Source organism: Doryrhamphus excisus, chromosome 1 (assembly GCF_030265055.1).
Source record: "Doryrhamphus excisus isolate RoL2022-K1 chromosome 1, RoL_Dexc_1.0, whole genome shotgun sequence".
In the NCBI taxonomy this organism is placed as follows: Eukaryota; Metazoa; Chordata; class Actinopteri; order Syngnathiformes; family Syngnathidae; genus Doryrhamphus; species Doryrhamphus excisus.
Genome location: NC_080466.1, coordinates 21,549,271 through 21,562,856, shown reverse-complemented (window position 1 = coordinate 21,562,856; position 13,586 = coordinate 21,549,271). Strand labels below are relative to the sequence as shown.

Here is a 13,586-nt window from a genome sequence, read left to right as displayed (position 1 = left end):
CCAAGTAAAAAGGCAAAAAACATATCACTTCCATACGGATATGGAATATTATACGGATATTATGATACGGATATTATCCATGACTGATAAACATTTGGAAGTGTGCTTGAGGCTGGCTATCAGCAGCTACTGTCCGGACTATGCATCCCTGGCTGGTTCAATTCAGTGCAAGTCATCAAAGTAAACTCAGGTAATTACAAAAAATGTTAATAGTTAATTATGTGTGTTTTGCAATATTGGCTCATTTGGTTATGTAAGGTACATCAACATACATTGTACGTACAAATAATCCTCAATACATTTGAAAATAAATAGATGTTTTGCATTTTTGTAGTGGGTAGATCATTTTGACTCGGTCATTTTAAAAGTAGCTCGCATGCTGAAAAAGTGTGAGCACCCCTGGATTACATGGATAGAACAACATTTGTCATGATGGAGCAGAAACAAATCTCCAAGTTTTCCCATAAAGATGGCAGCATAGAAAAGTTAGTAGTCTAACCAAAGCCTGATTAATTAGTCAATGAGGAGGGGGGGGGTCTACAGCTGTGTTGTCGACGCTCCATGCCCTTGAAGTTGCTACTACGGGAGCAGAGGGAGTCAAATGTGAAACCCAGGAGGTTTGGTGCTTGTGCACACCTGCACCTCTTTCTACCTCAGTGTCAAACTTAACTTTGTCATGTCGCAAAGCCTCTTCCTCCGCATGTCAGGGCTTGGTTGTTGCGAGAGCCGCCTGCAGGCTCAAGGAACAGCTGCCCTTCTTTGTTCATGGTTGGCAGGATTGTTTTGGGCCGTAGTTCTATGCAATTCTATCTTTTACAAGGCGACAGGATGTATACAGGAAAGAACGAAGAGCATTTTTTACAGCTCCCGGAAGCTAAGTTCATCCCTAAGCTGAGTCATGGTTCAACAAACCTTGCTTCCTTGCGGTTGTCATTTTGTACAGTGCCATTATACTCGCATCACCATAATACTATTTTATGACATTTCACGCTCCTTTAGCTGTGCAATGGCAGTCAGGGGGGAAAGGCGGCATCAGAACCCCCGGTGCCTGTCTTGCAGTCTGTCTCTCCTGTCACCTGGCTCATTTCCTGTATATCTGTCACCTCCCACCCATCATGCTCAATAGCTTATCTCCATTCATGAGACAAACATGCTTGACTCCGGGTGCCGTCCAATTCCCGTCTTGACTCCCTCTCTTTGGACCTGTGGTTCCAGGTGGCGTCGAGCTGGGCATCAATGCGAGCGGACAGAGACTCAGACACTGGTTCGAGTGTCTCAAAAACAAAGGGAAGAAAGTGGAATACTGGCATACGCTCACACAGCAAGGAGCCCCCAGCAGTGACAAACCGGACTAGACGTTGACACACACACAACACACACACACACACACACATTTATCCCCCGCAAAGAAATCAAGAGAAAATAATAAAAAATGCAATAATACCAATGTGTTGAATATGAAATGCATCATTGAATGCATATTATTCTAAACTAATATCCATACTGACATCAGTGATGTTAATACGGTGTGGTGTTTATTTCTTTATTTACTTTTGAAGGTAGACCAAACTGTCCTCATACGTGTAACAAAGGGATGCACGCAAAGTTGTCCTTTTTAGACATCGTGGAAGTCACTCGTCGTCCAAACTAATGAAGAAATGCATGAATGAGGCCAACATCCCCGTAACGGCAACTCTATTGTCAATACAACAATGTTAACTTGTTGTGCTCACATCATTGTTACATCATGATATAAAGCACAAAGTGATCATGTCAGTGTTTTTAACTCTTTGTCTGTCTTTCATTGTCTTTGTGACTGACTCGGTCGTCTGTCTATGCGTGCGGTGCATGTGTGTCTCAAGCGGGCAGTGGGAACTTGAGTGCCTCGATTTTCTGTGCGTGCAGCAGCTGTTTTCACATTGTGTCCCATTACGAATATCACAACTGAACTTTTGAGAAGCACAGTACTTGTGTGCGTGTGTGTGTGTGTGTGTGAGCGAGAGAGAGAGGAAACAAACAAAAAAAAGGACAAGAAAGCAGTGTCGCAGATACCCATTCTAGCTGCAGTGGCATGTTTGTTCCTGGATGGAAGACAATGACACTGTGTTATGTGTTGTATCATTGCCTCACAGTCACACATAAACACAACATTGGGTACACTCTCTGATAGAAAATCTGTTTGGAGACCCGTCAATCCCAGCCAAAGCTGTTTCGAATTCCTTTTTTAAAAAAAAAACAACAAAAAAAAAAACAACAACCGTGTATTGGCTGTCGTTAGATTGTGTACCGAATGGAGAGGGTGGTCATAGTTTACAGTATCTCACAAAAGTGACTACATCCCTCACATTACAGCTACCGTTTTATCATATCTTCTATAAATCTAATATGTATTGAGTCATTGTGAGTGGATTTCACAGTAAAACTGCAATGCATGCTATACACGGACTACTCTAAAGCATTGCGTCTCAGCTGGTGTATTAACTCCATGTTTACCTATTTAGATATTGACCCTTGAGAAGATGAATACAAATGGTAGCTGAAATGTAAGGGGTGTAGTCACTTTTGCACGCTACTGTATACAGTATGTCTTGATACCTTAGTGCATTGACTTTGCTGCATACTCATGGTTGTGTTCCTTCGACTGTGCAATATCAATCAATAAATGATGCAACTTTTATTTCACGCAGGCTAGTAATTTATCAATTTCAGAATGGGTCATGTCACTTGATTTATGAGAAAGGGTTGCTTACAGCGCCTACATACATACATCATGGTACAAAACGCCCTTGAACAGGGTGAAATCAACATCTACCATAATTTATGTCATCACATATTTTCATAATACTGTCTTTAATACTGTCTGATACTGTCTTTAGTCTTTAAGTGGCAAAGATGATGCAATGTCTTTCTGTGTAAAGAAACTACAAAACAAATGATTCCCGGCTGTTGTACAAGTTAAATGCGTGCATTGTATACAATGGTGGTTATTTTGCATGTTTATCACAATTAAATGTTTCGGATCATTAAAAAAATAATAATTTTAGTCAATGACAACCCAACTGCACACAAAAAGTATTTTTTAAATGAAACCTTTTATTAAAGAGGGAGAAAAAATCCAATCCAAACCTACAAGGTCCTGTGAAGAAGGGATTGGCCCTTAAACCTAATAACTGGTTGGCCCACCTTTTAACAGCAACAACTGCAATCAAGTGTTTGTGATCACTTACAATGAGTCTCCTGCAGCGCTGTGGAGGAATTTTGGCCCACATTGGAGGGTTTCCTGCAGCAAAACAGCCCCAGAGCACCACACTACCACCACCATATTTTACTGTTGGTATGATGTCTTTCTATGTATTGATGTAATGGGACACACACCTTCCAAAAGGTTTAACTCTTTGTCTCAACCGACCACATTAAATTTCCCAAATGTCTTGGGGATCATCAGGATGTTTTCTGGCAGAATTTAAGCAAACCTTAATGTCCTTTTTTGTTCAGCAAAGGTTTTCATTTTTCACTCTGTCATGCAGGATGTTTTTGACCAGTATCTTTCTTATGGTGGAGTCATGAACACTGATCTTAACTGAGGCGAGTGAGGCCTGCAGTTCTTTGAATATTGTTGTGGGGCCTTTTGTGACCTCTCGGGTGAGTCGTCCTTGGTTGGCTGGCCACTCCTGGGAAGGTTCACCACTGTTCCATGTTTTTGCCATTTATGGTCAATGGCTCTCGCTGTGGTTTGCTGGAGTCCCAAAGACGGCTTTTGCAGACTGATCTAAATTAATCTCTATTAATAATAACATTTATTTGATGATCTGAAACATTTGAGTGTGACAAATATGCAAAGAAGTAAGAAACCAGGAAGAGGGCAGACACGTTTTCACACCACTGTATGTGTGCATGTGGGCTGCATGTCCTGAGAGGATATCATTTATCACCACAGCTCTAACCAGGCTCTGGTCCATGCCCACACGCCCACAGCGTGAGTTTCCAGTCCAATCGATCTCTCGAGTCCTTCGACAACCTTGTGAATGTCTCGTTGTTGGCCACAGAATGAAAAAGGGCTCCGGTTTCAACAAAAGCTATGAACACAACTTTTAGACAACAGCTAGATGGGCTTTGAGCCAAAATGGTGGCTCTTTCTCTACTTTCTCTATGCAGCAAAGCCTCTCAGTATGACAGCAGTGAGAAAATCAACACCAAATTGACATGGTTGTGATGCTTTTTCAGCTCGCATGCTTGGCTTTACATGCAATGTAGCTGCACGCTTAGCAATAATCATCAGCTTGAATAGTGGAGTGTGTGCTGATGTGTTGACAGTACATGCCATCCATCCTGCCATCGGCCTTGTACAGTATATTTGTACAGTATTGTCCCTTGAACGATTCCAAGTATTGATAACACAGGCAGAGTTGAAGGAGGGAATGATAATTCTGTTGTTTATTAATCGTAACAATCACACAGTGTGACTGGCATCATGTGGTCATGTTGTGTCACTACTTCTTAAAATAAAGTGAAGCCGTTTCAGTGCTTGTCTGCCCTTCTTTTAAAAACTGCACAATGCATCCGAATCTCGAGGCTGTATTACACTGAAATAGTGGCACTAGGACCAATCGGAAAATGGCTGCTGAAGAAGCCTGTTTCCCTTTAGACCTCTCACAACATGTGATTAGGCATTCCCACTTAGTTTTATTAGTTGGCTGGAGTCTGTACTGTCTGTTTTAAAATCCAAATATGTCTTTTCAGATTGGTTTTTGTACTTAAGTCAACTAGTCAAAATTCAAATTTCATGCACACTCTTTTTTTTCTGCACATAATATTGTTCAATACAGAGTTCAATGATTTTGATTCCACTCTCGGCTATTTCTGTGTGGAGTTTGCATGTTCTCCCCGTGCATGCGTGGGTTTTCTCCGGGTACTCCGGTTTCCTCCCACATTCCAAAAGCATGCTAGGTTAATTGGCCACTCCAAATTGTCCATAGGTGTGAATGTGAGTGTGAATGGTTGTTTGTCTATATGTGCCCTGTGATTGGCTGGCCACCAGTCCAGGGTGTACCCCGCCTCTCGCCCGAAGACAGCTGGGATAGGCTCCAGCACCCCCCGCGACCCTCGTGAGGAAAAAGCAGTAGAAAATGAATGACTGAATGAACAAATACGTCAGTTTGATTATTATTTTGTGCATTAGTTGTGTTTAATATTAAATATTTCACTTATATTGGTGTTCCAATCCCTGTAGTGAAACCCTATCAATATGAGTGGGTCATTATCATTTGTTACATGTGTTTTTGTACTTCGGATAAAGAGTAGAGGGCGGCGTGGCGATCGAGTGGTTAGCGCACAGACCTCACAGCTAGGAGACCAGGGTTCAATTCCACCCTCGGCCATCTCTGTGTGGAGTTTGCATGTTCTCCCCGTGCATGTGTGGGTTTTCTCCGGGTACTCCGGTTTCCTCCCACATTCCAAAAACATGCTAGGTTAATTGGCCACTCCAAATTGTCCATAGGTATGAATGTGAGTGTGAATGGTTGTTTGTCTATATGTGCCCTGTGATTGGCTGGCCACCAGTCCAGGGTGTACCCCGCCTCTCGCCCGAAGACAGCTGGGATAGGCTCCAGCACCCCCGCAACCCTCGTGAGAATAAGTGGTAAAAAATGAATGAATGAATGAATGAATATTGTTCAAACCAATACCCGCCACTCCTCTGCTTTTCATGCCCAGTATATGATCCAGTATACAAACTCTCCCGTGGACCCAGCAGCCCAGTCAGCCCACCCATAAATAATTTCACTCTCATTTATTTCTTCAAGGTTGCAGAAAATATTTGGACCTAAACATTCAGGCCCAAATTTCTGTCCCAGTCCACCCCTGATGACCATGCACTTGCAGGATTGACAACAAAAAAGACTGATCAGAAGATAATGGTAACACCTATAGTTGACACCTCTTCAATTCACAGACAAGCCCAAATGGTAAATTTGTCTGTTTTTCACCCACCATGATGATCCACACAGCAGTTGGTTGTTAACTTGTCTAACTTGCTGGAAATAACCTGATAGTCTGATTTGTAAGCATGTTTTATGCTTAATGTTTAATGCTCCTGAAACTGAACACATTTGTACTAAACGGGGGAGGAAAAGCAGTTATAAGTGTTTTACATAACTCCTGAGTGCACTTGACTGGCTGGAGACACACACACACACACACACATTGGATGTGTTATTGAATTCAAGTGTTTTGCTGGAACAACGTTTAGGTTTTAATTGAATCCATCCATCAATCTTCTATGCTGCTTATCCTCACTAGGGTTGCAGGTATGCTGGAGTCTATCCCAGCTGACTTCGGGCAAGAGGCGGGGTACACCCTGGACTGGTCGCTAGCCAATCGCAGGGCACATATAGACAAACAACCATTCACACTCACATGTATGCACTTTAAACAATATTATGAGACATATTGAAGTACTTATCTTTTGGAGCTAACACACAGCGACAACATTTTCGTCCTTCAAAATAACAAAACAGGGGTCTTATTAAAAAATAGCTTACATAGGCAATTTGAATAAACAATGACTGTATTTAAATTGTTGTTTTGTTTCAGACTACTTCAAGTTTAAGTAAGTAATCATTTTCAGGTTGAATCAGTACATGAGGAATGGTATATTGAGTAACTACTCAAGAGGAATTTACAATTTGGCACAGCAACTTCATTTTCAAGTACAGAAGCTTTAAAAGTCTGCCTTCATTTTGTATCGTTTAATTTACAACACACTATTTTATTATGTTTACCATTTTTAAATAGCTGCGTCACTTTACTGTTGTAAACTAACCTGTAGTTAACAACTTACTGCTAATTCTTGTACCGTTTTGATTTTGAAGAAAGACAAAAAAATTAAAATACAAGCGGCGCCTATCGATAATTCGACACTCGATTGATGGACATTCCGGCAATCCAGCCACTGGGCGTAATCAGGCATGCGCAATCGATAGCCTGCTCCGAGGAAAAAACGGGAAAGGAGAGGACTCGAAAGTTTGGCAAACGCGTTAATTGCTATCACAAAAAGATTTCAATTAGTTTTAAGGAGCTTCCGGTGGTGTTGGTAAATATTGAAGAGATATGTGAACCGTGTGTCAAACATGGCGGAGTTTAGCTGAGCGAAGAAAAAGATTTTTTGAAGACAGTAAGTTTTCCTCTTGGTCATCTGATCGACAAACGGAAACAAAAGCTGGGATCAGGGCAGCTTAGCATTCCTGTTTGTTGTAAACTAGTTACTTTATGACTCCAAACTGGCTACTTTTTCGTACATTTATCGCATAAGCGAGCCGAGGGTTGAACTTGTAATTTAAGCTAGTTTGCTATATTACCCAATTCAATTTAAAGCCCATTTTGATTCATTTTAACGGTATTCCTGGTGGTGTTGTCATACATGCTAACTTGAAAAATGGAGTCATGTGATGAACATGAAGACATTTCATTTATTTCATATCCCTAGTGAGCCTCAAGCCCCACTCGATAGTGTAAGAGGCGATCACCATGTCTACGCAGTTCACTATCGATGATGCCTTTGTGCTGGATGGCGAGGAGGAGGGCACCATGTCAGATGTGGAGACGGCGGAAAGGAAGAGCCGGGACAGAGACGGAGAGCTGACATTTGGGCCGCTGACTTTCTCCAAGCCTCAGCCTCATCCATCTCCTGCTTTGTCCGCCTCGCCTGAGCACAGCAACCTGAAGTATCAGGTAGGCCTGCTGTCAAAGTACAGTACCTTAATGTACCTGTACTTAAAATGCCTTATATTATGCACATGTCCATCTGCTCAAGTTCTTAAGACAGGTGCTCGTGTGTGTTGCTATAAATGTGAGCCCTCGAGGAGATGAGTGGCTGGTGGACAGGAAGTGACGTTGGGGGTTCAGAGTTGAGTTTTAGCTTACCGTGAGACTTTAATATTAGGGATTAGAATTCCAGCTATTGGGTCTGGTGCTTGTGTGTCAGTAACATTATTGACACCTACAGTAGATACCAGTGTAGAATACTATACATCTCATTCAATGTCTTTGAATGTGTCTTCTGAATACCACATAACAAATTCAAGAAACTGAAAAAATTCAGTTGATGTTTGCTAAATACAAGGATGAAGAGTCTTGAACCAGTCATGATGTGCTATACAGTGCATCCGGAAAGTATTCACAGCGCTTCACTTTTTCCACATTTTGTCATGTTACAGCCTCATTCCAAATTGTATTAATTTAATCTCTTACCTCAAAATTCTACACAAAATACTCCATTATGACAATGTGACAAAAGGTTTGTTTTTTTTTACTTTTTTTGAATTTATTAAAAATAGAAAACTAAGAAATCACATTTACATAAGTATTCACAGCCTTTGCCATGAAGCTCAAAATTGAGCTCAGGTGCATCTTTTTTCCACTCCTTGAGATCTTTCTACAGCTTAATTGGAGTCCACCTGCAGTAAATTCAGTTGATTGGACATGATTTGGAAAGGCACACACCTGTCTATATAAGGTCCCACAGTTGACTGTGCATGTCAGAGCACAAACACCAAGCATGAAGTCAAAAGAACTGTCTGTAGACCTGCGAGACAGGATTGTCTTGAGGCACAAATCTGGGGAAGGATACAGAAAAATTTCTGCTGCTTTGAAGGTCCCAATGAGCACAGTGGCCTCCATTATTGGTAAATGGAAGACGTTTGGAACCACCAGGACTCTTCCTAGAGCTGGCCGGCCTTCTAAACTGAGCGATCGGGGAAGAAGGGCCTTAGTCAGGGAGGTGACCCGATGGGCCCCGATGGTCACTCTGTCAGAGCTCCAGCGTTCCTCTGTGGAGAGAGGAGAGCCTTCCAGAAGGACAACCATCTCTGCAGCAATCCACCAATCAGGCCTGTATGGTAGAGTGGCCAGACGAAAGCCACTCCTTAGTAAAAGGAACATGGCAGCCCGTCTGGAATTTGCCAAAAAGCACCCGAATGACTCTCAGACCATGAGAAACCAAATTCTCTGGTCTGATGAGACAAAGATTGAACTCTTTGGTGTGAATGCCAGGCGCCATGTTTGGAGGAAACCAGGCACTGCTCATCACCAGGCCAATGCCATCCCTACAGTGAAGCATGGTGGTGGCAGCATCATGCTGTGGGGATGTTTTTCAGCAGCAGGAACTGGCAGACTAGTCAGGATAGAAGGAAAAATGAATGCAGCAATATATAGAGATATCCTGGATGAAAACCTGCTCCAGAGCGCTCTTGACCTCAGGCTGGGGCGAAGGTTCATTTTTCAGCAGGACAACGACCCGAAGCACACAGCCAAGATCTCAAAAGATTGGCTTCAGAACCACTCCGTGAATGTCCTGGAGTGGCCCAGCCAGAGTCCAGACTTGAATCCGATGGAACATCTCTGGAGAGATCTGAAAATGGCTGTGCACAGACGTCTCCCATCCAACCTGATGGAGCTTGAGACTTATTGCAAAGAAGAATGGGCAAAACTGCCTAAAGATAGGTGTGCTAAACTTGTGGGATCATATTCAAAAAGACTTGAGGCTGTAATTGCTGCCAAAGGTGGTACAAAGTATTAAGCAAAGACTGTGAATACTTATGTAAATGTGATTTTTTTGTTTTCTATTTTTAATAAATTCAAAACATGTAAAAAAAACATTTTTTCACATTGTCATAATGGAGTATTTTGTGTAGAATTTTGAGGTAAGAGATTAATTTAATACAGTTTGGAATGAGGCTGTAACATGATAAAATGTAGAAAAAGTGAAGCGCTGTGAATACTTTCCGGATGCACTGTAGTATATATCACTATATTGACAGTTACTATGGTACCCATTATGTCATTGTATGGTCATATCACCTCGTACTTCGGTACGTGACAAAAAATTTAAAAATTACAAAAAAAAACTTAAACTATATTAGGAAAGCAGGAAGTGAACAAATGTAACAGTTACTGATTGTAAAAGTACCAGATGGAGGGGTAGGATTTAATAAGCTTTGCTTCTTCCTACTCCTTTTGGACATGTGGAACTGGGAACTGATTATGTGATAAAATAAAACTATTACCATTACCATATATTTGTATTTTACAACATGTAGCCATGTATATGTTTGAAAATGCTTAATCTAGACATCAATTATATCAAATTTGCTTAAGTGTGCATATTTTTGGACTAATAATGGGCCATATTCAACATGAAACAGCATGATTTATTAAGTAATATTCTTTTAAATGTGAAATAGGTCAGGATAAATGTATAGAGAGGATAAACACAGCAAAAAGGCTACTGCATTTTATGTTTATCCTGGAAGCCAAATGTCGCAATTTTTTGTGAGTAGTGTGTATCTTTTGTTCCTTTTTTAGAATCTGGAAAATGAAGACCCCTTTGGAAACAGTGGCAACTCCTCTTTTCATAACTTCTTCAAAATCAGGTTAGTTCAAGCCATATTTACAGTGGAACCCCAGAAGCACAATCCAGTACATATTTGGAAACCTTTGTTTTCAACAGGAAATAATGAAAATAGAAGGCATCTATTCTAGAGTAAAACTGTTGTCTTCATAAATGGGGATACGTTTGAGAATTTGGTATTATTATGGTATCAGTACGGACATAAAGTGGAATAACCGGACTGGAACAAAAGTAGCTATGGGTGCCTCATTTCAGTACTAAATAGAGGTGCCACAAGATCTTGCGAGATTAAAACGTGACAAAATGTCCTGTTTAGAAAAATGATGACAAATGAATCAATCACACAATAAATCAAAATGAACCTTATGCATGTGTGTCTCTTTTTCTCATTTATTGCCTCCAAACAGGCAGGAAGAGAGTTCGGCCCGTTTGTCAGTTATACAGTCTCTTTATCTCTGTGGGTGGAGGCGGGGTTGCTAACATACACACAGTGCCTAGTAATTACTAATTAGAAGATTACAATATATTGTCGTATTTTTTCAAAATATTTTTTCATTGTCTTAAAAGTAATGTTAAAATCTGCCTTTGTGGATGCGGAAAACATAAAACAGGCTTAACGGTCAAACAAGTTTGAAAATATTGTAAACTGTGTAGTTAAGTTCATTCATTCATTTTCTACCGCTTATCCTCACGAGTGTCGCGAGGGTGCTGGAGCCTATCCCAGCTGTCTTTGGGCGAGAGGCGGGGTACACCCTGGAGTGGTCGCCAGCCAATCACAGGGCACATATAGACAAACAACCATTCACACTCACATTCATACCTATGGACAATTTGGAGTCGCCAATTAACTTAGCATGTTTTTGGAATGTGGGAGGACGCCTTAGAAAACCCACGCATGCACGGGGAGAACATGCAAACTCCACAGAGATGACAGAGGATGGAATTGAGCTCGGGTCTCCTAGCAGTGTGGCTTTCGTGCTAACCACTCATCCACTCACATGAAAACTAAATGCACTTGACAATTTAGCCACATTGCATTGAGCAGCCACATGTACCGATTTCCTACATCGCAATAAGTTCAACTCCTGATTCTATGGTTCTCATCATACTTTACAAAGCACTTGCAGGGTTAATCCTCTAGATGTCCCCTAAGCTGAAGTCCTGAAAGGTTTGCATATCCTGTTCTGTGCGCTTTAGCATCATTTTGTTGCAGGAGTTGGGCAATTGTGATTCTAGTGTGTTTGTCCTTTTTTCTTGACACCACCCCCTCAACTGAATGCTCTGTTTCCACAGTGATCCCTCCACTCTATCTTACTGCAGCTCTCAGTGGTCCTTCAGCACCTTGAGTTCCGTCACGCAGCTGTCAGCACACTGCTGCGGGTAAGGTGGTAGCTATCACACAAGCATACGCATATAAAAACACTGAATGACATACATTACATGTGTTGGCCAGATGGGTGTCGCATCCACTTGTGAAGAAAAACAGAAAAGTTGTTCTTGCTTCCTTTCTTCTGTTGATCACTGGAGTTGGTGAGTTTTCTGCTGAACTTACTCACATACTCACAGAGCTACTTTTCAAGTAGCTCCCAAAAGTGAGTGAAATTTGGATATACTTGAGAGTGTACAGCTTGTATAGCTGTATCGAAAATTTAGCACAGGACATGTTAGAATTCATGTTTTTGTCAATGAACCGCACCGCCTTCCCTGCGGGAAGCACTCTTGCAGCCTAAGACCATATCTTGTACTGTTACAAAAATGCTCACTGAAATGTGAGTGATATAACTACTGTTTACCATTCTTAACTGATGGCTGACTTTCATTCGTTCTCCCTTTCTAGTGCTTATTTTCACTGGTGTGGTCATACATCTGAATCCAAATGCAGGTGAGAAAAACAATCAACAGCGGCGTAGAATACAACAGATAAACTTTATGGTCTGTCCCAAAGGGGATGTGTAAATTCTACTCGGACAAAGGAAAAATGCAATTAAACTTTGATTAAGAGTCATTAAAACAAGCATTAAAGTGGAAGTATTTAAACAAAAAGGCAATGACTGTTTACTATGCTTCTTGCAGAGGGAATCAATTACTGTTTGTAGACATTTTCCAAGTTGGTCGGACCTTGTAACGTTTACCTAATGAGAGGTTTTTTCAATTATAACTGTTTAAAAATGAGTCTTAAAATAGATTCTAAATTGTGCTTAGGTAGGAATGTGAGCGTAGATGGTTGTTTGTCTATGCCTTGCGATTGGCTGGTGGCCAGTCCAGGGCGAACCCTACCTTTTGCCCCAAACTCAGCTGGGATAGGTTCCAGCATACCACTGTCACCCCAGTGCAGATAAGCGTCATAGAAAATATATGGATGGAGTCTTCAGATTAATGTTTATCATCAAATAACATGAGAAACTATTGGTATGAAAATATGTGCTTGCCCTGCAAACAAACTTGCTAAATGAGAGTATGGAATATTATATGATTATATAGTGCTGTATCTCACTAAGTAGGTCTAAAATTAGCTGGTAATTTATATGGTGTGACTATTGAGAGCAACGGAGCCAGACCGCCACCTGCTGGATTAGCGGTGTATAGCACCATTCATAGATACCGAAACACATCTTAACAGAATTAATACAATACAATAATCTTTGTCCTCACAGGTGTTTCAAGTGCCATTTTCTTTATCCCCGGATTCCTTCTCTTCATCCCTGGAGGTAAATAAATCAATCTCGGTGTTTGTTGAGCAGATAATAACACTATTGCAATATTAACTCCCTCCAGTGTATCATGTGACATACATCAGCTGTGCTGTCCGTGGACGAAGAGGCTTCAAATTGTTCTACTTGCCTTATTTTGAAAAATAATCATCAAACACTACATTTAACACACTTTTCAACCGACATACAGTATTGCTGTTTTTATGACCACTGGCAAGTCAACCACTCAGTCCCTTTGGCTGTCCCCACTACATGAACTTACCTGTGTATGTTCATGCACATATTTTAGATGTTTTTTGTGCTATGTGAATTCTGACTGTGAATTATATTAAAAAGTTTTCAATTTTAATCTACATTTTATGTTTGGCAATGAGGTAAGTACAACACAAAATGTACTGTAATTACTGTACTTGGGCAAATACCAGTACTGTACTGTAAAGAATGTTTATATTGGGGAGGCAGCAAGGAAA

General features: G+C 41.0%; 2 protein-coding genes across 4 annotated transcripts in view; both read left to right on the top strand.

Moving 5' to 3' along the window:
• doc2d (double C2-like domains, delta) overlaps positions 1-4,540 on the top strand; it is a 68,633-nt gene extending 64,093 nt beyond the window's left edge. For all 3 annotated transcript variants that reach the window (XM_058065458.1, XM_058065468.1, XM_058065448.1), the window contains one exon: positions 1,216-4,540. In XM_058065458.1, coding sequence (XP_057921441.1) covers positions 1,216-1,355 — 140 coding nt within the window. In that variant the 3' untranslated portion in view covers positions 1,356-4,540. The remainder of the gene's footprint in view (positions 1-1,215) is intronic.
• Positions 4,541-6,936: 2,396 nt separating this feature from the next.
• On the top strand, positions 6,937-13,465 carry tmem134 (transmembrane protein 134). The gene is made up of 8 exons (XM_058083732.1): positions 6,937-7,171; positions 7,484-7,728; positions 10,360-10,427; positions 11,699-11,785; positions 11,859-11,935; positions 12,243-12,287; positions 13,060-13,113; positions 13,181-13,465. Exons 2-8 carry the CDS (start codon positions 7,525-7,527, stop codon positions 13,261-13,263), a joined length of 618 nt encoding a protein of 205 aa, XP_057939715.1. The 5' UTR covers positions 6,937-7,171; positions 7,484-7,524; the 3' UTR covers positions 13,264-13,465.
• Positions 13,466-13,586: the final 121 nt, after the last annotated feature.

Coding starts and splice junctions, on each gene's coding strand:
- tmem134 (XM_058083732.1), top strand. CDS start 7,525: ATGTCTACGCAGTTCACTATCGATGATGCCTTTGTGCTGGATGGCGAG. Junction 7,729..10,359: donor ACAGCAACCTGAAGTATCAG/GTAGGCCTGCTG, acceptor TTCCTTTTTTAG/AATCTGGAAAATGAAGACCC. Junction 10,428..11,698: donor CATAACTTCTTCAAAATCAG/GTTAGTTCAAGC, acceptor CTGTTTCCACAG/TGATCCCTCCACTCTATCTT.